This window comes from Oncorhynchus keta, chromosome 35 (assembly GCF_023373465.1).
Source record: "Oncorhynchus keta strain PuntledgeMale-10-30-2019 chromosome 35, Oket_V2, whole genome shotgun sequence".
Classification (NCBI taxonomy): Eukaryota; Metazoa; Chordata; class Actinopteri; order Salmoniformes; family Salmonidae; genus Oncorhynchus; species Oncorhynchus keta.
Window position 1 is genome coordinate 58,338,784 of NC_068455.1, and position 24,179 is coordinate 58,362,962.

At 42.6% G+C, this 24,179-nt stretch overlaps 2 protein-coding genes and 2 non-coding genes across 6 annotated transcripts; 3 read left to right on the forward strand and 1 right to left on the reverse strand.

Moving 5' to 3' along the window:
• Positions 1 to 4,855: 4,855 nt before the first annotated feature.
• On the reverse strand, positions 4,856 to 10,607 carry LOC118368725 (tripartite motif-containing protein 16-like). 2 transcript variants are annotated; one of them, XM_035753074.2, is made up of 7 exons: positions 10,461 to 10,607; positions 8,914 to 9,532; positions 7,177 to 7,272; positions 6,636 to 6,869; positions 6,229 to 6,388; positions 6,087 to 6,146; positions 4,856 to 5,987 (listed from the first exon to the last, which is right to left on the reverse strand). In XM_035753074.2, the coding sequence occupies exons 2-7, from the start codon at positions 9,502 to 9,504 to the stop codon at positions 5,458 to 5,460; spliced, it is 1,671 nt and encodes a 556-aa protein (XP_035608967.1). In that variant the 5' UTR covers positions 9,505 to 9,532; positions 10,461 to 10,607; the 3' UTR covers positions 4,856 to 5,457. The 2 variants fall into 2 exon arrangements, with proteins under 2 accessions (XP_035608967.1, XP_052353133.1); XM_052497173.1 differs by lacking the exon at positions 10,461 to 10,607 and having other exon boundaries at positions 8,914 to 9,711.
• On the forward strand, positions 9,701 to 19,262 carry LOC118368714 (HAUS augmin-like complex subunit 6). Of its 2 annotated transcripts, none has more exons than XM_052497170.1 (16): positions 9,701 to 9,759; positions 10,416 to 10,511; positions 10,595 to 10,673; positions 10,791 to 10,923; positions 11,421 to 11,565; positions 12,002 to 12,064; positions 12,207 to 12,264; positions 12,380 to 12,553; positions 13,036 to 13,235; positions 13,361 to 13,490; positions 16,481 to 16,583; positions 16,680 to 16,740; positions 17,046 to 17,181; positions 17,607 to 17,705; positions 18,026 to 18,158; positions 18,264 to 19,262. In XM_052497170.1, the coding sequence occupies exons 2-16, from the start codon at positions 10,420 to 10,422 to the stop codon at positions 19,022 to 19,024; spliced, it is 2,367 nt and encodes a 788-aa protein (XP_052353130.1). In that variant the 5' UTR covers positions 9,701 to 9,759; positions 10,416 to 10,419; the 3' UTR covers positions 19,025 to 19,262. The 2 variants fall into 2 exon arrangements, with proteins under 2 accessions (XP_052353130.1, XP_035608930.1); XM_035753037.2 differs by lacking the exon at positions 9,701 to 9,759 and adding an exon at positions 9,769 to 10,222.
• Positions 16,820 to 16,950, forward strand: LOC118369344 (small Cajal body-specific RNA 8). The gene has a single exon (XR_004822581.1). It is a non-coding gene; the product is annotated as a small Cajal body-specific RNA 8 (non-coding RNA).
• On the forward strand, positions 17,777 to 17,907 carry LOC118369346 (small Cajal body-specific RNA 8). The gene has a single exon (XR_004822582.1). It is a non-coding gene; the product is annotated as a small Cajal body-specific RNA 8 (non-coding RNA).
• Positions 19,263 to 24,179: the final 4,917 nt, after the last annotated feature.

Below are 24,179 nucleotides of genomic sequence, written 5' to 3' on the forward strand. Positions count from 1 at the left end.
GTATACCACTGGAGGGAGGCAGAAACCTATCAAATGAAAAACGGCGGTCCGTCTCAATTGTTAATCGTGACTTCATCTCTTCAGCTTCTTGCCTCGCGTTTATCGTGTGAAGTTAGGTCATGTGGATATTTGTTTGTCATTTATGTTATTTTTTAACACCAGCAAAACATTCGTGTCGATAGATGCTTAGGGCACAACTGTGTTATTGAGGGGGCGATATAGAATAGGTAGCATTTTTGGGGGCCTCATCAAAAGATACCATGTACAACATACATTGACGTGTTAATATGTCCAGGACGTGTTTGGTTTCCAACCATTCATCGTAATCTATTTACATCCAACCACAGAAAGTCGCATGAGCAATTCAACACAAATATGGATGAAGAAAATGTAAGATACTAAAACCCTTTTAATTAACTGAAATTGTATGGCTAATAATCAAAATATATTGCAATAGTTACAAGAATCACAATTATAACACACAAAAATAATTAATCTTTCCTCTCTCTGTTTCATAATTTTCCTTCAATTTGCAAGAGGCAGAATGTGTCTCACTGGAGAAAGCGAGAAAGCGAGTGAGCGAAACAGCGCCCCTCTGTCTCTGTATGTGTAGCTGATCTATCTGATGCTGTCTGGTGAAAAATAGTATGATATTGTTGCCGCCCATAGCATTAAAACAAGGGGGAATTTGGCTTCCCTTAATAAAGAGGAGACCAAATGAATGGTGAATGGTCCTAGCCCCCCGCAAAAAAAGTGTCAAGGGAAGACCGTTTGGAATTGGCTTCACACCAATCACATCAAAGTCAAATGCCATTGACAGAAAAAACTTGAATTGTTGCGTCTCGTTGTGTTGTTTTCCTCCAGTGGCTAACTAGCTTGCTAAAATGGACCTTTCCTAAATTAACCATGGAAGTGAGATAGGGATTTAGACTTGTGGTTTTACTTCATTCTCCGTACTGGCCAATGATTATAATGCTAATTCTGATCCAACCATAAATTCCTACATTGTGCCCCTGGCCTGAGAGGATGGAAGTTCAATATGTAGCTAGATGCAGTAGGATAATGTTAACTAGCTGGATCATCATTGCCCATGAAAGGAAGTTAGGCTAGCGAGCAACCAGCTTTATCCAGGTAGCCTAGGACAACAAAAACTTAAAGTGTGTATTTTACGACAGAGTCATAGACCTTTTCGGCAACATGAGAGGAGGATGGCATTGGCGTTTCTCTACAAGTAGGGTGAGTCAACATGTTCTTTACACACACACACACACACACACACACACACACACACACACACACACACACACACACACACACACAAATCAGTACCATGAATATTTCGGAAACATTTACTTTTTTTTACATGCAATATCCTTTGTGGACTCCACCGGACAGATGTTACTCTTTTGTTTTATGATGAAACAAAGGTGTGGTTGAATTTATTCTGCCACTGTGTCTTCTTATTGTCTTGGACTTAGGCCTATATCACGGTGGCAATGCATATTAACTAACAAGTTATAGAGCAAACAATGCAATTATCACAACACATGGGTTGTAATATGGCTTATTTTTCGGGCTTGGCTTTCTCAGGTGATTTTACCATGCACCGGAACTGGTTGAAACCTATTGTATTTTGCTCTGTGACCCAACTTTCCATAAGGCTTCAAGGTCATGATATCTACCTTTCTCTTAAATGTAATTTGGACTAGATTTAGGCTGGGAGTGTAATAATTGTTGATATTTTTATAACGTGCGTTGTGGATAGATGGCAGCATTCACGCAAAACTGAAAGCGTGAACCACTGCATTTAACCATGGCAAGGCGACGGGGAATATGGCAGACTACAAACAGTGTTGTCATTCCCTCCGCAAGGGAATCAAACAGGCACACCTCCAACTCAATCATCAAGTTTGCAGACGACAAAACAGTAGTAGGCTTGATTACCAACAATGACGGGACAGCCTACATGGAGGAGGTGAGGGCACTGGGAGTGTGGTGCCAGGAAAATAACCTCTCACTCAACTTCAACAAAACAAAGGAGATGATAGTAGACTTCAGGAAACAGCAGAGGGAGCACCCCCCTATCCACATCGATGGGACCGCAGTGGAGAAGGTGGAAAGCTTCAAGTTCCTCTGCGTACACATCACTGACAAGAAGGTGTGGTGAAGAAAGCACAACAGCACCTCTTCAACCTCAGGAGGCTGAAGAAATTTGGCTTGGCACCTAAAACCCTCAAACCTTTACATATGCACAATTGAGAGCATCCTGTCGGGTTGCATCACCGCCTGGTACCGCAAATGCACCGCCTGCGACCACAGGGCTCTCCAGAGGGTGGTGTGGTGTCACGACTCCCGCCGAAGTTGGTCCCTCTCCTTGTTCGGGCGGCGTCACCGGTCTTCTAGCCATCGTCACTCCACCTTTCATTTTCCATTTGTTTTGTCTAGTTTTCCCACACACCTGGTTTACATCCCCTCATTACTCTACGTGTATATTATCCTCTGTCCCCCCCCCCCATGTCTGTGTGTGGTATTGTTCGTTTCATTACGTGTGTAACGCTACAGCCTGGTTTTGCGCCGGGTATTGTTTGTAACCCGTGGTTTTGTTACTTGTACCTATTTGTGTAATTTGTTGCGCTCGCTTTTTCCTTGGGCTGGAGTGTTGTGACGCTGTTGTGTCCGTCTGTTTTCCTCTGCCTTAATAAAGTGTGCCTGTTCACTCATCTCTGCTCTCCTGCACCTGACTTCCTTTGACCAGTTGCGCACACTCTGACATGCGGTCTTCCCAACGCAACACTGGGGGCAAACTACCTGCCCTCCAGGACTCCTACCGCACCCGATGTCACTGGAAGGCCAAAAAGATCATCAAGGACAACAACCACCCGAGCCACTGGCTGTTCACCCCGGTATCACCCAGAAGGCGAGGTCAGTACAGGTGCATTAATGCTGGGACCGAGAGACTGAAAAACAGCTTCTATCTCAAGGCCATCAGACTGTTAAATAGCCATCACTAGCACATTAGAGGCTGCTGCCTATATACGTAGACTTGAAAACACTGGCGACTTTAATAAATGGAAAACTAGTCAATTTAATAATGTTTACATATTTTGCATTACTCATCTCATATTTATATACTGTATTCTATTCTATTCTACTGTATCTTAGTCTATGCCGCTCTGACACTGCTCGTCCATATATTTATATATTCTTAATTCCATTCCTTTACTTAGATTTGTGTGTATTGGGTATATGTTGTGAAATTGTTAGATATTACTTTTTAGATATTACTGCACTGTCAGAGCGAGAAACACAAGCTACACCCGCAATAACATCTGCTAAACACATGTATGTGACCAATACAACTAGATTTGTAATATTAGAGTGTTCTAGGATATTTGATCCAGTATTAGGATATATTTAGTGGGACATGGTTGCATGCAAGTTCCTGTCCGGTGTCATGAAGTTGGCCTGGGGGTAGGTTTATGACACTCATAAAAACCTCTTCCCCCCTTTTTCCTCTCTCTACCCTACTGATGTGACATTTGAAAATCCCTTGGTTAACATAGAGATTCTGGGAACATTAGAAGGTGGGGGGAAATGAACTATATTTTGGTAATCCGACCAATTGAACATATGCGGTGGTACTTAATGAATATGATGTCAGTTCAGTTGTCATCTGAGACATTCTCATCAATGATAGGATGACAAACTCTACAGTGGAAAGTCTGCACATTGTAGTTATAGGATTCACATGGAATTGTTGTTCAATTTAAATGTTTGAATATGAATATAAAATTACTGGTGAAGAGATTAAATGTAATTTTAGCTTCCAAATGAGAGATTTGGGTTTTCATGAGGATAGGGCTCTGCTCAATCAGTGGCCCGCCCCTATGAAGAGACATGGGTTATAAAACTTTTCAGACACACCCTTCTCGCTCCACTATATAAAGCCTTGACCAAAATGTAACCTCCGGTTCCAAGTACGTGAGGTCTGCCACCTCTGCGTTAAAAGGACTAACATGTCAACTACAGAACTAAGCCAACCTCAGTGTGAGCTTTGGTTGCGAATGGTATGAACGTTGAACTCTAGGAAAGAACAAACAGAGGAACCCGTCTACCACACAACGACGTTACTACAACGTATTAAGTGGCATGTTGACTGCAGGAATGTCCACCAGAGCTTTTGCCAGAGAATTGAATGTTCATTTCTCTACCATAAGCCACCTCCAATGTCATTTTAGAGAATTTGGCAGTACGTCCAAACAACCTCACAACCGCAGTATGGCGTCGTATGGGCAAGCTGTTTGCTAATGTCAACATTGTGAACAAAGTGCCCCATGGTGGTGGTGGGGTTATGGTATGGGAAGGCATAAGCTATGGGCAATGAACACAATTGCATTTTATTGATGGAAATTTGAATGTACAGACATACCGTGACGAGATCCTGAGGCCCATTGTCGTACCATTCATCCGCTTCAGCATAATAATGCACGGCCCCATGTCGCAAGGATCTATACACAACTCCTGGAAGCTGAAAATGTCCCAGTTCTTCCATGGCCTGCATACTCACCAGACATGTCACCCATTTGAGCATGTTTGGGATGCTCTGGATCAACTTGTATGACCATGTGATCCAATTCCCTCCATATATACTGTTGGATTCAATTCATTTCCATTGTATTATTTTAATCTTATTTTTACAAAAACAGTTGAGTGTAACTCATTTGGTTAAATGTAATGCCAAACAAAGTGTTCATGCTGCTTGAGATGGAACCCTGGATAGGATAGTACATCCTCTGATTATCATTAGAGCATTAGAAGGCTCTGAATGTTAAATAAGTAGTTCACTAATCAGAAGTTCAACAAATACGCTGTTTATTTATCAGTTTGCATTTGGTTCAGCATTGTCAATATTGAGTGAACACTGTAAATATAGGCTCAGTTGATTGAAAGATAATTGATACAATATGGACCTGCAGGGGACCTGTAACATGATGTATTTGAGAGTTCTAGGACAAAAATAAATACGATATGCAGGAGAAAAAAAAAGTATGTGTAATCATTAGCCTACATAAAAATGACCAACATCTCTGACATAGAATATGTAACACACAGCCAGGACAAGTTGAGAGATCATTCTGAAAACAACATACTTCCTGCCCTACTACATGCTGCCTTCAGAAGTAAAATCTCACCAGAGATATGGATTGTCTGGCTAGCGAGAACATTAGATTAACTTTATTCCTAAGCAAGAACATTATTCACTTTATTCCTAAGCGAGAACATTACATTAGATGAACTTTATGCCTAAGATTTGGGGGAAAATAACCTCAAATTCTATCTAGACTAGAGAGTTCAATCTGTGAAAGTCAATCCTCAGATTCATAGAAGGAAATGTTTATCTCTGATAAACAATTCGGAGTAGTAGGGGATGGTAAAGCATCACTCTGACAGGGGCCTCTACTCTAGCTCACATAGCTCAGCAGTGGTCTTAAAACAATGAAGCCAAAACCCAGGATAGAGGGGCTGAGTGAATTTAGTCTGGACTCTGTGCAAGAGGATCATTTTGTCCGAAACACTGTAGAAGGACAGAGTGCCCGCCTGGTGATCAAGATACACTCCTACTCTGGAGGACTGAGGGCGTGCCACTTCAGTCTTGACATTATTATGTCGGAAAAAGTAACCATTACTACAGCACTCTAAACTCCAGGACTTGTCATTGTGTCCGAATTGACAGTCGTCTGCAGGCCCTGATCGGCTGATGTCTTTATACGAGACTCCTGCATAAATCTTCCACCCACTCCACTCCACCTCCCAGTAACAGCGCCCAGACAGACCTTCCCTGCACAGCACCTGACACAACTGAGTGAATCTGTCTGGACGGCTGGGGTAGGAGTAGCCTTTGCGCTTCAGTTTCACCTTTCTGTTTAGCTCAGACAGAAAGAGTTGTCTGTATAATGTGTGTGGGTCCAGGGTGAGCCGACAGGAATCTGAGGGAAGAGAAATGAAGAAATACAAATATGATAGGAGTGTGGTTGAGTATCATTGGAGATACAACTTTTAGAAAATTTCCGGATAAAGGGACTCACATTGTAAGAAGTCGGCTCTGGTCTTGGGTTCGGGAGGGTGTAGAACATCTACTAGATTCACTGAAACACACAATCACACACAGTAAAAGACGAACTGAAATCCCGTCAAAGTATACAGATTAAACTCTCATTTCTAACCTACCTCTGGTGGAAATTCTGCACCATTCCCTCTTCAAGACGCCCTCTAGTTTCTCTCTCAGGTTAGACACAGCCTCACTCACATCCTCAAAGTGCGGAAGAGGACGGACAGCGATGGTGGGCAAATCTGAAAATACACTGGGACTGGCGAGAGACTGATAACTCTGCAGAGCGAGAGAGAGCACATAGCCGCCAGAAAATGATTAAACAGTTAATCGTCTGTGCGCAAACTAATAAATTCCTCAAATGAAGCACTTTGCGTTTCTACGAGAGGCATTAGTTTAAGTCGGCGAGCTAGAGAAACAACATTCTACTTACTACTTTAAATAGCTACAAAGGCTTTGGTAAACCCACCCCAGAATAACAAGTTCCTTTTGCAATAACAGACGGATGGTCCCTCAGTGTAGCTACCTCCAGGAAATGGATGTGATCCTCTGTGTGTGCGAGCTTCTCCAGCTCAACCCCTCTCATCTTCAGCTCAGCAATCTCCTGCTCCAAACGCTCCATGAGGCCTTCAGCTTGACTCACAGCTGTATACTCCTGGGCTACGATCAGCTCCTTCATCTCAGAGCGCCTTCGCTCAACGGAGTCAATCAATTCTGTGAAGATCCTCTCACTTTCCTCCACTGCCGCCTGTGCAGAGCGCTGATATGAGACCGACAAAGACAAGAGAATGGTTCATGTTTAAAAAAAATCTACTATCTCTCTAACTTGGAGCCCAGTGGGATTGGAGTGGCCTTTAACTGTCTGACTGGTTAAAAAGCAGTGAAATGGGTCGCGATTCCAGGTTGTCTTCGTTGCAATTATACTGTGCGTCTAAGAAGATTGCTATATCATACCAATGTGGTTCCTGAGATATCAAACACTTCTCCAGGCAGTGTGGGATCTGGTCATCTGTGCAACTCTACTGCAACAAAAATGACACGGTTGATCTACTCAGATCAATACTCACACTGAGAGACTCCACAGCCTTTTGCACTTCCTTCAACTCCTTCTCCCTCTCCTGGACTCTCTGCTTGACCCTCTGCTGACTCAACCCGATCTGCTTCTGTGGACAAAAACAAACGGTATTTATTAGACATTTTGCAGGATGAAATCTCTTGAGATGCACAGTCTCATTTTCAAGAGTGTCCAAATGAAGAAAAAAAAAAAAATCTAACAAACAATACTTAGAAACAAGAATAATATGGAAACTATTGTCCGACAATAATAAAATAATAATTCAAAACGTACAAAAAAACCTAAATGTAGTTGTACAACTACTAATAGCCCTACAACTAATAAAAACTACTGCTACAACTACTATACAACTAATGAAACTAAGGATAATATATACATACATATTTACTAATATCTCCACATGGTGATGTTTCTAATAGTTAAAAACACAAACAGTTTGTTCTTGACATTTTATAAAAAGGGCTTTCTTAAATTCACTGTGTGAATTTAATGCCCTGATTTCTATAAACTCCACAGCTGGCAATTTCAAAATTGATGCACCTAATTGAATAATGCTTTGGAAGTGTTGATTGGTTGAAATCTCTTGGTTTGAGGATTGATTCTTAGTTATCTTTTGGAAAGCATATTGTTTATATTATTAACTACAAGCTTGGCATTCCATACAGATCTTAGAATTGTTTTACTGTATCCATTAGAAAGGCCTTAGTCTAGGATAGGAAGCAGCAGTTGGGTTACTATGGTGACATCATCTACCAAAACACAACCAAGACCTACCTTAATGTAATTTCTAACAATATTTGCTGATTAATTATTGGATGCCATTATAAAAGACACATCATTGCACAATGTATGAATCACTAAATTAACTGTCACTCCTAATTAGAAGACAACTGCATTGGTACCAATTTATTTTTCAATGTATCAACTTAGATTTCCCTGTATATATTAGGAACACCTAACTATTTAGCCTATTAGCTAGAAAGGTAAATCCAAACACATTTTCGCTTGGACGTGTGTTGGCAAAAATGTATGTCCATGTCAAGAAAGCTTACCAGCAGCAATTGCCGCACTGGTAGCCTATACGCGGTTGCTTTTCAAAGCCTGTGTCAGATACTCCAATGAGTGTAATTTACTCAATATTAGGATTTGAGAATATATTTTTTAAATAAATATTTATGAATATAGGGCAAAGAAGTGGGTCAATACTAAGCCTTGAGGTACTCCTCTACTGAGTGAAAGGAGTTCTGATTTGTGTTCTATGAAAACAGTGTTTTCTATTGCTAAGATATGCGTGGAACCAGTTTATTTATCTTTTAGTGAAACCAATCTTTAAGTTTTCCTAGTCACATTGAATGAATGATCAACTAAATCAAATAAAGATGCCACCATCTTGGTCAGATGAAGAATTTGTATATCGTAGTAAGTTTCAGTAATATTGTAGTTGTAGTAGAATGGTTGGGTCTAAAGCCAGATTGAAAAGGGTAATATTTGATTTATCTAGGTACTGATATATTTTGGAATGTAATAATTTCTCACAGATTTTTGCTATTGAACAGATTGCTATAGATCTATAGTTGTTTGGGGCTAAAGAGTTTCCACCTTAATGAAGAGGGGTCTTGACTGAGCTACATGGTATTGATGTGATGTGACAATGCAAATCTGTCTCATATGCCCATCTAAATGTGATTTTTTAAAATCACAATAACTGTCATATTAGCTTGATTCTCACCTGTTTCTCCATCTTTTCAGCTGTGATTGAGACTGTATCATGGCCTTTATGTTCATCCATGGTACACAGATAACAGATACACTGCTGGTCGGTCCGGCAGAAAATCTCCAACAGTTTGTCATGATGAGAGCAGATATTGTCCTGCAATTGTGTGGTGGCTTTGATCAGCTTGTGCTTCATCAATGGAGCTATATTATAATGAGGCTGGAGATGAGTCTCACAGTAAGAGGCTAGACACACCAGACATGACTTGAGAGCTTTCTGCTTTCTTCCATTGCAGAAATCACATTCCACATCTCCAGGTCCAGCAAAGCACATAGCAGGAGGAGTAGGCTGGAGTCCTATCTTCCTCATGTTCCCAACCACCATGGCTAGCAAGCTATTCTTCATCAGAGCTGGCCTAGGCGAGAAAGTCTGTCTGCACTGGGGACAGTTGTAGGCGCCCTTTGGATCATCCTTATCCCAGCAGTCCTCAATACAATTGCTACAGTAACTGTGTCCACAGTTGATAGTGACCGGCTCCTTCAGTAAATCCAGACAGATAGAGCAGCAGAACTGGTCCTGGTCCAGGAGAACTCCCTGCTCAGCCATTTTAGCTATCACTCACAAAGACCAATAACTGGAAAGACAAAGACACACCCCGGCAGAAATGAAAAAATATAGGTAGACGTAAAATGTATCTCCCAGTCCAGCAGTCTAATTGGAATTCAATAATTCATTTTTTTTTTACCAATCGTGATTTCAATATAAGACATCACAATTCAAATATAATTGTTGATAACCGACCAGCAGCGAGAGATCGATCCGAGATCGGAAAGGGGGACATAATTATGCGCGACACAGGAAGTATGCACACCAACATCCGGCTGATCTAATTATTTTCGTTCTTAAAATATTTGGCGGTTTGAGGAAGACATTCGTAAAAATTGGCCTGCGTAATGTCGAGTAACTACATATTTATGGTGTTCATTTATTTTTTATGTCGTTAACTATATTTGTATCCTTTGTTTAATTTCGACGACGGTAAGGCACATTACTAACTAGCCATGTTTGCGTTCTGTTTCTGCCCAACTAGCTAACTAATGTTAACGTGTTAGCTTTCCTCGTATCTGTAACGTTTTCAGTCTTCTGCTAACTAGCAGCTAGTGTTTAGATCTAAACGTTTGCCGCTCGCTGGAAATATGTCGAACATTCAGAGAACGAATGGCAAATATCTGTGGTGGTCGCTTTTGGGTCTTGGATTTCAACCTGAAGTCGCAGTATCATCAGGGGCCAGCAAAGCCAATGTCAAACACATCATTCTTGGCCCGTACGTGTTGATTGTCGTGGTAACAGCTAACGTTAACAGTACAACATCAGTAGTGCAACTCTGTTTCAATCCAGTGAGAAACTGGCAATGGCATGACATTTAAAATAAACTAATAGACAGAGACAGACGGACTCTATTCTCTCAGGTCAGTCAAAAACCTGTTTTGACACCAGTTTCTGTCTCTCACCAACAGAAATATGTTTGACAAACCAAACAAGGATGCGTTCTACATAGTTACCCATTTCCTGTTAGAGAAACTCAACCCCACCCGCTTCCACGATACATACAGGTGATGGTCCCATTCCCAGCTTGTTTTTCTTCACAATTTTGTAATGTTCTGCAATCATATAATATGCTGGGTCTTGTATGCAGGCATTGCTGGCCGGTGTTGGACCACAAAGCAGATGCTGAATTCCGTAAGGTGACCTGTGCTTGGCTGCGAGATCTGATGGTAAGGATTTGGCATTCATTTCAGATGTACAGGATTTGACATACTTGTTGTAGCAGATGTATATGTGTATGGCTGTTAATCAGGTCTAAAGCATTTGAACTTGATCTGTGCTTTCAGGATGAGCAGGGCAGCACAATTCCCAAAGTGGTGGCGTCACTGTTCCTCTCGCCTGGTGGTCCCAAGTTCGTCAACCTGATGCTCCATCTGGCCAATTATGTTGAGTTTCAGGAGATGCAGACATTTTCTACAGGTAGGAAGGCCAGAGAGGGGAAGGCGATGTGGCAAGGTTGACTCCGCCCAAAATCTGTACATGAAAATAAGACCACGAAGTGAGGAATAATTGTATGGAGGTCAATGAGTGTGGAATTTGTTAACTTTTTAATGGTAATTTGCTACGTGAAATTAATAGAAGTTTCGTAATGAGATTTTTAAGAATGCACTGATAAGTGGATCCACATGGCATTTCAGCAACTTCGGAAAAAAATTACTGTCGGAGTTGTGCCTGTTGTTCACACACTTATCTGCCCTCTCTCATTGGCTAGAATGCTACCACCTGATCTCGCCTGCCTTCCATCTTTGAGGACATGTATTCCCATTGTGAGAGCAGTAATTCTACTATCTTGTCAAATAGATCATCTTTGGGAAGGCTTATGTATGACTAAGGTTTGGGCTAAAAGGCATACGCCATCGATTTTCTTCTGCCTGTGAATTGCGTCTGTCTAGTTGTTTTTCAATGTGTGTTATTAGATGGCACGTGGGTCCCAGAGGCGGCGGCAGCCCCTGCCTCTTCTGTGCGAATGGCACTGAAGCGGTTTCAGCTGGTCAAGACCAGATTCCTGAGGGGAGCTGTAGAGCAGGATCGGATCTTGCATGAGTACGAGAGGCAGGCCCAGTAAGTCACAGGCAACTGTACAAACCACAAGCATTGGATATGTTTCAGATATTTTTCAATGCCTAGAAAAGTATCACATTTTTGTTGACAAATTCAGTTGGATAAAAAAAAGATCCTTTCATTGGGTAGGTATCATGTGATTCTGACTAATTAGCACAGGTGCAAATAATGAGCAGGCAATCAAGCCTTACTATAAAACATGGTCACAGGTTGAGTTTATATGCTCTGAATGTCTTGCTTTTGTTGGTCAACTGGGCTGTGTATTCACAGGCAGCTAATTATTTTCCTTAATTTATATTCTGCCCAATCAGATTAGCTCTGAAACAAAGCTGATGCAAAAACAGATTTGGGCTGCCTGTGTAAACACAGCACTGTTGGTTCTTTTTTAATGTGCCTAGTTTTGTCCTACGTCTGTGTCCGTGTCCTTCTCTTGTAGATCTCAAGTGAAGTCTCTGAGGGATTTGAGGGCTGAAGATGCAAAGTATAATGATTTGCTCAAGTATGTATGAGATATTCCATCTATCCTTCAATTATTTTTTTGTTGTCGTTGCTCTGTTTTCAGTTACCTTTTGGCATAAAACACTGCTCAAAGTGCCAATAAACAATGGCAGCTGGTTAAATTCTTTATTTCCCCAGCACAGGCGTCACAAGAATGAAGCTGATAAAGAGGAAACTCCTCAAGCTGAGAAGATTCAAAAGGTTTTTCCTTAATTTCATAACTGTCTAGTTCGTCAAACATCACTGGAAACTGACATTCATTACATTTCTATCTGCAATGTTCTGACCCTTACACCTCTGAATGAACAAACCCCAGGTGCGCTCCCTGTGGTCATCCATCGACGGAGTGCTGTCCACCCTGGAGGAGGAGCGGCGCGTGGTGGAGTGTGTGATCGGGGGAGGTGTGGACCAGTACACCCTGGACGGGACGGGCCTGGCCCTCAAAATCCCCCGGGTTCTGCTGGAGCGGATAGAGCAGTTATCCCACCTGGTGAGAAGCACAAAAAATGATATCGTTGCCTTTTTAGGTTAGTGGGTGACTGTGCATTTGGAACTTGATCCATATTTCAGTGCAATGTTAACCGAATCTCTCCTTGAGTACTCCGATGTCCCACATGTTCTAGAACTAGCACAACTGATTAAATGAACGAGTAGTGATTAGTTGACCAATTGAATCTGGTATGCTAGTGCTGGAAATTCATAAAATAAGTGGAACTTGGCCTCCCGGGTGGCGCAGTGTTTAAGGGCGCTGTTCTGCAGCGCCAGCTGTGCCACCAGAGACCCTGGGTACGGGAGTTGTAGCGATGAGACCAGACAGTAACTACCAACAATTGGATACCATGAAATTTGTGGAGAAAAGGGGTAAAATTCACACAAAAATAAATAAATAATAATAATTGAAAAAAATAAGTGGAACTTGAAGGGGGTACTGCTCTAGTCTGCGTGTTTATCACTAAGCTGTGTGTTTCTCAGTCGAGTGTGGGCAGTGTGTATGAGGCAGACCAGCTGAACCTCCTCAGCATGCTGGAGCTGCTCCACCAGGCCCTAGGCCTCCTGGTGGAAGAGAGGGTCAAGATGGCAGGACACACCCCCATTGCTCAGCTCCACCCCCTGCTCCTGCAAGAGAGAAACCTTCAGATGGCCCGTGCCCTGGAGGACCTCCAACTCATGAGGTGTGTTACAGCGATAAAACATTTTTAAACCCATCTTGAACTGTAGTAATAAAGCTCTTTTAAAACGGTGTTGCTCCTATCTCCTTGGTATCACTGCATCCCACTGTCTCTCTCTCGTTGTCCAGGAAGAGGATTTCAAAGGAGGAAATCCCCGAGGTAAAGAGCGTCATCAGGAAGTTGGAGACGGAGTGGGACCAGAAGTGGGCAGACTGTCTGAAACGCACGCCGCTGACCTTGTTTCTCAACGAGGATCCTGTAAGTGCCTCTTAGGGTTTGTGACCTGGATGTATTAAATGGAGGCTCTGTCCATATATAACCAGTAGCCCTTACCCTCCTGCTATTCTACTACGGCGACTGTTATCTTTAACTTTACTGACTTTATTGTCCCCTTGGAGCCATTTTGTTGCAGTGTCATGTGCATGTTTTAAAGTGGCATTAAATACAAAACAAATTGACAATACAACTTTCATAAGTTACATACCAATAAAAAGACACTAAGCTGCTGGCCTTACTGGGTCGATAGGAACATTAGCCCAAGCTATTTAGGAGATTTTATCACACTTGTCACTAATTGTCTGGTTCTGTTTTTCCTGCCGGGTGGTACCCTGTACCTGCGCCCAGAGGTATGCAGTTCAAAGTCCGGGTACAGGGGGTGGCTTGAGTCTAAAATGATTTTGTGAGCCTTACGGAGGGCCTTGACCTAAAAGATCTCATCCAGGCCTGTCTGTTTGACTCCATGTACCTTACTTGCTGTGGTGATAATCCTTCTCTGCATACTTCTCTGGCTGACAGTGGCATGACGGTGGCATGCTAAACCAACAAACAATACAAAAAGTAAAAACTCTCAAAAGATTTGAAAGTCAGTCTAGTAGAGTCAACCTTAAAATATCCCAGATATTTGAGAAAGTACAGTCTGACTCTTTTTGTAACTCGGGTCTGTAATTATTAAATCCACTGTAGCTTATTGTCCAAGAGGACACCCAGATATTTGTATTCCTTTACAGTCTCTTATGTTCTGACCTCTGATAGATGTTGCAGTGGTAGGTGTTGTGCGTATGCTTCCTGAAGTCTACATCTCTTTGGTCTTGTTTTTATTAAGGACCAAGTGTGATTCCTCACTCTACCAACTCATTTAGGACCGGGCCATGGTGTTTCTCATCATGCAACAGGCTGATCAAGGAAGTGTCTGTCAGGATGGGAACTAGTACAACCTATTAGTGTACAGGAGTGGGGTCAAAACACATCCCTGAGGAGAGCCTGTGTTTGTGGCATGTGTCTGACACGTGGGGACCTAAAGAGAATTCTCTGGTTGATTTGTGTTGAAGGCAGAAAAAAAGTCAGCCAACAGAACCCTGACATGGGATTTGACACGATGTTGAGAAGAGTAAGAATGGCATCAACTCCTTTGCTGGGCTGATAGGCAAACTGAAACGGGTCGAGTAACTTTTGGGTGGAGCTTAGAATGACTTTTCACAATTCTCAAAGCATTTGATTACTAAGGATGTCGAGGCCACAGGACAGTAGTCATTCAACACAGCGGGATTAGACGTTTCTCTGCAATACTGGCACATGTTGCTGGTTGAGCGAGGTTTGGAGAATGTCTGTAAAAACACCAGCCAGATGTTCAGCGTCCACTTATTTTTGTCTGGGCTGTTACATTTCCTGAACTACTTCAAAAACATCTGCCTGTTGAACAACAACCCTCTCAAACATATTTATAATGACGCTTCCGTTTGTTTTACCTCCGACACGAGGTCGTCAGATTGAAATCTTGAGAAGAATACATTCAGTTCATTGGCCATGTTCTGGCCCTCATGTCTCCCAAGGTCAGCATTGGTTTTCCCCTTGCCGATGTAGGGGGCACAAGCCATGGCGTTAATCCCTTGCCAGGCCACCCTTGAGTTTTCTGAGGAGAGGGTCTTCTCCACCCCTTTGCTTGAATGGCTCCTTGTCCACCAGTATCACCACATCTCTTAGAGCCTGTCTATTACGCTCATAAACTGCCTTCCTATTAAGTAGTGATTTTTTTTTGTTTGTTGTTGATACCCAAGGCCTATTGTTCAGGATGCTTTTATAGGTTTTAGTAGGCACAACTGACTCAACACAAGTTTACATAGTCTGAAACGACATCTGAGCGCTCATCAAGATCAGAGTTGCTGTCCTCCAATACCTCCCAGTCGAAACAAAACACCCTTGGAGACCAGTGATACTGGTGATACTGTTGTCTTTTCAGATCTGACAATTTTAACTGGGTTTCTCCCTCTCCAGGGTTGGCCGGAGGTAGACAACATTGTGGTCTGATGTCCCCAGGGGAAGTCTGGTGGTGGCAGAGAAACCATTTGGTATTGTCCCATAGCCCAAATCAAGAGTCTTATTTTTCCTAGTGACATTTCATACTGGTGGTACGTGCACAGGACTTGCGAAGTACAGTTGTTAAAATCCCCTAAAATGTGGGTGCGTCGGGGAGATTGATTCCGCTTTCTGTGACGACAGATTATGAATTATTTCTGATTCTTTTGCTGTATTAGCTTTTGGTTGTAAGTACACACCAGTCACAAACAATTGGGGGAACTGTGGGTCGCAGTGACACGGAAAACAGTTCAATGTCAGGGGTACTGAGATCTTCCCAGGATTCATTTACACCACTGGTCCCTGACAAGCAGGCAGACACTCCGCCGTGAGGTTTCCCTGTGACGGTCAGATCACGGTCCGCTCTGACCATTGTGAAGCTGGCCGGCTCTACTTCCCTGTTCGGGACTCTGTCATCCAGCCAAGTCTCAGTAAACGCCAGCAAACAGGCCTTCCGGTATTTGTGTTGGAAGTGTAGATTCGCTGACACCTCATCCGCTTTCCCTTCAGTGACTGGGCATTGATCAGCAAGGTGGTGGGTACATAAAAAAATAAATAAAAGTATTTGTCTGAACCCTGTTTTCCACGTTTGTAATCCACTCACAGACAATCAGGGATTAGATTGGCTATTGGGATATCCATCGCGTTTGAGTTGCACTGTAGTACTAACTCTGCTGTATTAGATTTTGCTGCCACCAGCGTTTTCATAATTTAGTCTGTTAGTAGCAATCAACAAGAAAGTCCAACACCCCACCACTGTAAAGCCATTGTTGACAGATGGTTTACAAGCAGAGGGAACAAATGAAAAACTCACGAACGCCACACCAAACATCACACACATTGCGGGATGCAACAGAGCCACGCCCCCTCTAATCTCTCTCTCTCTCTCCCTTCAGGCCCTTGACTTTCTGTGCCCCATGGCTCCTCTGTCCTTTGAGCCGGCCACAGAAGCCAGTTTTAAATCCAGTGTTTTCTCCCAGTATCCGGCGATGCTACCCAGTGAGTAGAGGGAAACAAAATATTTCCACTTCTAGGTTGCTTTATTGTTTAACTGCATATTTTAACAATCGTTGCTTTTTTTTCTTTTTAACTTAGAATTTTCTGAGGAGAAGCTTGTGGAGACTGACTCCATTCCAATGGATTCTGCCCTCAAACGGTATATTAATACTCGGTCTGCCTTGTTTTCATTGCTAATGGGCAACCAGTAGTCCGATTCCTCTGTATTGTGGTGTTGATGGGAGGCAGATACCTGGGCAGTTCTGAGCTGTGCTCTGTTCGTCACTAGCCCTCCCTATAGCATACCTGCTCTCTGATGACCGGGGCGAGTTGAGTGAAATCGCAACGGACAGATACGGAGCAGACAACAATTATCCTGTCTTGTTGTTTTTTATTATTATAATTATTTTTACCATGAACTTCATTTGATCCACAAAAGTCTTTATAAAGTCTCTTTTTGAACAGCCTTTGCCCTCCAGCCGTTGAGAGGGTTGCGTCTCGTCTTCCGAGTGTGGTCTCTTCCCCACTGACTCCCCTCCATGGCCTTTGTGAAACTCCTCTGGCTGTCCCTATCAAAGCTCCCTCACCAAACCCCCTGCCGGTATGTGATGTGCACCAAGTGTCCTATTCCATGTTCAGTTCAGACCAGTTGATGCTGCTGAGTGGAAGACGGCTCATAATAATGGCCCGGAACAAAGCAAATGGAATGGCTTAAAACACCTTAACCAGGTGTTTGATGTATTTATCATTCCACTGATTCCGCTCCAGTTATTACCACAAGCCCATTCTCCCCAATTAAGATGCCACCAATCACCTGTGGTTCACACTCAGTCGGAAGGTTTAAAAAAAAAAAAAAAAAAAAAAAAATGTTTAAAACGATTTAAAATTGTTTAAAGGCTCATTGTTTTAGCTTATTTCAATGTTTTAATATTGCTTTTCATTTTTAAACTATTTTGGCCCATGTTACTCCTGCACACACAGGTCCTTAATTCATGTTTAATCTCCTGTGGCAATCTTTCCTTATAGGCCAGTGTAAGGAAGACTCCTTGTGCATCTCCAAAGATGTCTGCGGTGAAGAGAGAGGCTCAGATCCTGGACTCTGAGTTTGACAACTTGGCAAATCAGGTACAGTTTCCATACATTTCCTCACTTGAACCACAATGCAGAATGAGGGCTGATCCTTCTAGTCATTATGTTGGGAGGCAGATACCTGGGCAGTACTGAGCTGTGCTCTGTCCGTCACTAGCCATCCCTATAGCATACCTGCTCTCTGATGACCGGGGCGAGTTGAGTGAAATCGCAACGGACAGATACGGAGCAGACAACCGTTATCTGCATAGACATGACTGATTTGAGTCACCGAAGAAGGTAGTCTTATGTACCATGCTGCTTAACATGCCTGGAGTATATTTTCAATTGCCTTACTAAGCCTGTGTATGTATTAGTTTGCAGAGGCTGTGACCACCAGCCCTGGTAATGGAAGTTCACAAGGACTTGCGCTGGGTGATTTACTGTGCAATCTTGGCACAGACCCTTTCTCCACCAGGAAGCAGATTCCACGTACCCCAGAGAGTTTGAGTGCGTATTGGACCTTATTTGATTATGTACTTTGAAAGGCAGAATGCTCTTTAACCAGTTTTGCTTTTTGTTGGGCAGAGGAGTAATGTTTTTTTTTTAAATTAGTTCGAGATGTGAGGACTTCCTGGCGAAGGGCAGTGGAGGAAGGAGAGGCTCAGAAGGCCCGTCTGTCTGATAAGTTTGACGGCGACAGCTTCTTCAGGCACCTCACGGCCCTCTGCGAGGTACAGGAGACCTCCCTCAGCCCTGACGTGCACTCCCTGAGCACAGGCCTGGATCCCACCAATGCCGATTGCAGTACTGCAGCCCCCGAGCAGGCATCGCTCATGTCTACCCTGCCCTGGGACTCCTCCAATACGGAGGCTCTCCACAGCCTGAGCAGTAGCGACGTGATCCAGTTCAGAATCGACCAAGAGGCGATCCCAGAGCAGTTCAGTATAGATCAGGAGACTCTCCCCGAGCTGCCGGGCAACGACGGCAGCTTCCTGAGCTCCAGTGACACATCCAACACAGAGGAGGAAGAGCTGCTCCTCCCCCACATCCCCTCCCTCCTTCCCACAGAGACTGAGCCGGCCCTGCTGGTCTCAAGCAGGCGTCTGGACAAGATCCAGCAGACCTTCAGAGAGGCCTCCTTCATGGACCGACACCAGGGGGCACAAGAAATGTCTCCCCCACAGCATGATGAGAGGAGCCTGGATGCCAGAGATTGGCTGATGGCAATGTCACTGGAGACTGCAGCCACAGTTGGTGCGACAGACAAAGTCTTTTCTCTGGATCTGGACACTCTAGAGAGCCCTTCACCACCAAGCAAAGAGCAGTTTAGCCTCTCGCAACTCTTAACATTCTCCCCCATAGAGGACCTGTAGTGCTTCCTGAACATTTATTTTATATATATCTTTTTCTTTTTTAACTTGGACTATATAGACTACCTGAACTATCTTCTAGTTTCTCACTTTTTCACAATTAAGTCTAACCAACTTCACTGCACATGCAATTCAAATATTTGTACCTATGTGTGGCATAGTTGTGTTCCAATCCTATTTTTCTAAGAAACTAACATGAATTGTAAAGTATTGTTAATAAATGGTCTAGATAGAAATTTAACTGTGTGTATTTCCTGGGCCTGTGAAGGCCGAGTTTACAATTGCATTAAGTTTTTATTTTCTTGTTAGGTGTAAACTATAACATTTTCTGATGGTCATTGGACTTTTCAATTGATGTAATGTCTACTTGATTTTTAAAAAGTATTGCTTAAGTGCAGTAGACTGTCTTAGGCTATAGAAGACAGCCAAACTGTTGGTAGCTTTGAGATTTCACTAAATAAATACAGTAACACTCCTAAAACCTTTGACCAGTAGTGTATAATGACTGCTGTAGTATTTAAGGTTAATAGAAAACCTACTCAGTTAAAATAAAAACCGTTGAATGTTTTCTATATTGTAGAATAATTGTGTCGACATCAAAATTATAAAATGACACATGGGATAATGTAGTAACCAAAAAAGTGTTAAATCAAAATATTTTATTTGGGAATTCAAATATCCACTCTTTTCCTTGACAGCTTTGCACACTCCTGGCATTCTCTTAACCTGAAATGCTTTTCCAACAGTCTTGAAGGAGTTCCCAGAACGTTCTGAGCACTTGTTGGACCGCAGAGTGAAGGAAAAGCAGCCGACTCATCCCAAACCAACTCAATTTGGTTGAGGTCGGGGGTTTGTGGAGGCAAGATCATCTGAAGCAGCACTCATCACTCTCCTTGGTCAAATAGCCCTTACACAGCCTGGAGGTGTGTTGGGTCATTGTCCTGTTGAAAAACAAAGGATAGTCCTACTAAGCCCAAACCAGATGGGATGGCATATCCGCTGCAGAATGCTGTGGTATCCATGCTGCTTAAGTGTGCCTTGAATTCTAAATAAATCATTATCACTAGCAAAGCACCATCACACCACCATGTTTTACGGTGGGAAATACACATCCGGAGATCATCCGTTCACTCACACGGCATCTCACAAAGACATGGTGGTTGGAATCAATCTCAAATTTGGACTCATCAGACCAAAGGACAAATTTCCACTGGTCTAATGTCCATTGCTCGTGTTTCTTAGCCCAAGCAAATCTCTTCTTATTGATGTCCTTTAGTGGTTTCTTTCCAGAAATTTGACTGATACATGCAGTCTCCTCTGAACAGTTGGTGTTGATGTGTCTGTTACATTTATTTGGGTTGCAATTTCTGAGGCTGGTAACTAATGAACTTTTCCTCTGTAGCAGAGGTAACTCTGGGTCTTCTATTCCTGTGGCGGACCTCATGAGAGCCAGTTTCATCATAGAGCTTGATGGTTTTTGCAACTGCACTTGAAGAAGCTTTTAAAGTCTTTGACATTTTCAGGATTAACTGGCCATGTCTAAAAGTATGGATGGACTGTCATTTCTCTTTGCTTATTTGAGCTGTTCTTGCCATAATATGGACTTGGTGTATTACCGTATAGGACTATCTTCTGTATTTTACCCCCCCATCTTGTCACAACAACTGATTGGCTCAAAAACATTAAGTAGGAAAGAAATTCCAAATTAACAAGGCACACCTGTTAATTGAACCGTATTCCAGGTGACTACCTCATGAAGCTGATTGAGAGAATGGCAAGAGTGTGCAACACTCAAGGTGGCTACTTTGAAGAATCTAAAATATCAAATACATTTAGATGTAACACTTTTGGTTACATGATTTCGTATGTGTTATTTCATAGTTGTGATGTCTTCACTATTATTATGCAATGTGGAAAATAAAGAAAAACCCTTAAATGAGTTGGTGTTTCCAAACTTTTGGCTGGTACTCTATGTTGCATCTGTAGCCTACTACTACTAGTTTATAAAGATAATGCACAACATTTCAGATAGAGAGCATAAGAGGCCCATGGAATACTACCAGTGCAAAAATAGCATGCACTACATTACATATAGGGGGCATAAGAGGCCCATGGAAAAGGAGGAAGGTTCTCGTTATCTGAACGCCAGTACTGTTCCCCGAGCAGCAGGATATTATGCTTGCAGCACGATGGCGCTTTCCCGAAGTTCATCAAAGACATGCAAAACTTTGGGAATGTCGATTGTTTATTAAAGTTTTTGAACTAGTGCAGTACGTGTTTTTCCCAATTTTTTATTTTTATTTGACAAACATACTGGTATGTTGCAGGCTGTTGTGTAGGCGATCTTTAAAGAAATACACTTAATAAAATACACTATTCTGAACGATTCTGAGTCTGCAAAACTTAAATGTGCCTCTTGTGCTGGGCAACGGGTTAAAGTTCGTGACTTCTTACTCCACCCACTCCATTCACTGCAGTCAGTGATGTAAAGTACTTAAATAAGAAATACTTTAAAGTACTACTTATGTATTTTAGGGGGTATCTGTACTTTACTATTTATATTTTTTGACAACTTTTACTTTCACGTCACTACATTCTTAAAGAAATTAATGTACCTTTTACCACATACATTTTGAGAGAATGTTGTTGAGATCATTGTTGAGATCAAGATATTTGCAGGTAGCATTTCCTTCATGAAAGATTCTATAATATCTCACACATCACTGTTTTGAAGCCAGTGTTGAAGCAATGGTTGTGTAGTCTGCCCTGTTTTCACTGCATCCAACTGTGAAATGACTTGCATACTGCCCCAACAGATCCACAGATGATGCGATCTCTATTGTACTCCACACTGCCCTTTCCCACCTGGACAAAATTAACACCTATGTGAGAATGCTATTCATTGACTACAGCTCAGCGTTCAACGCCATAGTGGCCTCAAAGCTCCTTGCTATGCTAAGGACCCTGGGACTAAACACCTCCCTCTGCAATGGGCCGCCCCCAGGTGGTAAGGGTAGGTAACAACACATCCGCCATACTGATCCTCTCGGGGGCCCCTCAGGGGTGTGTGCTCAGTCCCCTCCTGTACTCCCTGTTCACTCACGACTGCATGGCCAGGCACGACTCCAACACCATCATTAAGTTTGCAGATGACACAACAGTGGTAGGCCTGTTCACCGACAATGATGGGAGGAGGTCAGAGACCTGGCTGTGTGGTGCCAGGGTTCTATCTTCTCCCTCAACGTGATCAAGACAAAGGAGATGATTGTGGACAACAGGAAAAGGAGGACCGAGCACGCCCCCATTCTCGTCGACAGGTCTGTAGTGGAGTAGGTTGAGAGCTTCAAGTTCCTTGGTATCCACATCACGAACAAATGGTCTAAACACACCAAGACAGCCATGAAGAGGGCCGTAAAGAGGGCACGACAAAGCCTATTCCACCTCAGGGGACTGAAAAGATTTAGCATGGGTCCTCAGATCCTCAAAAAGTTATACAGCTGCACCCTCGAGAGCATACTGACTGGTTGCATCACTGCCTGGTATGGCAACTGCTCGGGCTCCGCCCACAAGGCGCTACAGAGGGTAGTGTGTACAGCCCAGTACATTACTTGGGCCAAGCTTCCTGCCATCCTGGACCTCTATACCAGGCGGTGTCAGAGGAAAGCCCTAAAAATGGTCAAAGACTCCAGCCACCCTAGTCATAGACTGTACTCTCTGCTACCGCATGGCAAGCGGTCTAGGTCCAAAGTCTTCTTAACAGCTTCTACCCCAAGCCACAAGACTCCTGAACAGCTAACCAAATGGCTACCCAGACAATTTGCATTGCCCCTCCCACCCGCTTTACACTGCTGCTACTCTCTACATTTACATTTACATTTAAGTCATTTAGCAGACGCTCTTAAACTCTCTGTTTATTATCTATGCATAGTCACTTTAACTCTACCTACATGTACATATTACCTAAATTACCTTGACTAACTTGTGCCCCCGCACATTGACTCTGTACCGGTACCCCCTGTATATAGCCTCCCTTCTGTTATTTTACTGCTGCTCTTTAATTTTTAAATGTTTTAATAAAAAATATTTAAAAAATATCTTATCTATTTTTACTTAACACTTATTATTCTTAAAACTGCATGGTTGGTTATCCCCGAATGACAGATTACTGAGCTCAATCTGTAGGTCAACCTCTCATTGCCAACTGCTGGAAGATCAATAAAATAAGATGGGGATACAGGGTTTCGAATTACAGTGGTGACTTTTGACCTTACACAAGAAACATAAAGTACAAGAGTATCTGGAGTGCGAGTCCAAATTTGTTTGTCTACTGAGTATTACTGCGCATTTACTGAATGTGTGTGGTACTTCTCCCTTTGTAATAATTTGCTTGAAAAGGATGTCAAGCCTGCCTTTAATGTTTGGAAGTCAAATGCTAAACATTTACATTTCTAGTAAGACAAAGGCCAAGTAATAGTCTTCTCACAAATTACAATTTGGAGAGGTGGGCTATGATCCATGAATCAGTCCAAAACCTGTTTCCAAGAGGCAAACCTTTGGATTGATTGCGACCAACGTGGGTTTAAGACAAACAATTGTTGGAAGGCTATGCATAATTGGGATGATATAAACCTATAGCAACATAATTTTACTAGGATACTACCTCGAAGATATTTTATTTGTCAGGCCAAGCGATTGATCTGATGCAACTTTTGGTACATGTCAATGCTGGCCTTGGGCTGATTTAAATGTGGAAAGGTGGATCTATTACCATCAACATTATGTTAATCTTGGTCATTAATGGGTAAGCCAGTCCATCATTGTTTACATTGTGTCTTTGTTTACATTTGATTTCACACTGGAAGCAAACAAGGCAAGGCAAAAAAAAGTTGTTCAAGTGCTTGTGTTACAATTGATTTTCAACACAACAACAGTACATTAAGTTATTGTTTTGGAATGAATATAACATGCAGGACTAAATGCATATGTCTAGAACACAGTGCCCATTCAAAACTAACCATATTCGGTTAGTAGAGATCCTACTGAGTATTTCACACCCCACTTTAGCTGAGACAGGTAGAAAAGTTATCTCTCTGCAAGCCAATATATATCCCATGTACAATCTATTACAGTGTATTGCATTGGGGGCTATGGACGGGGT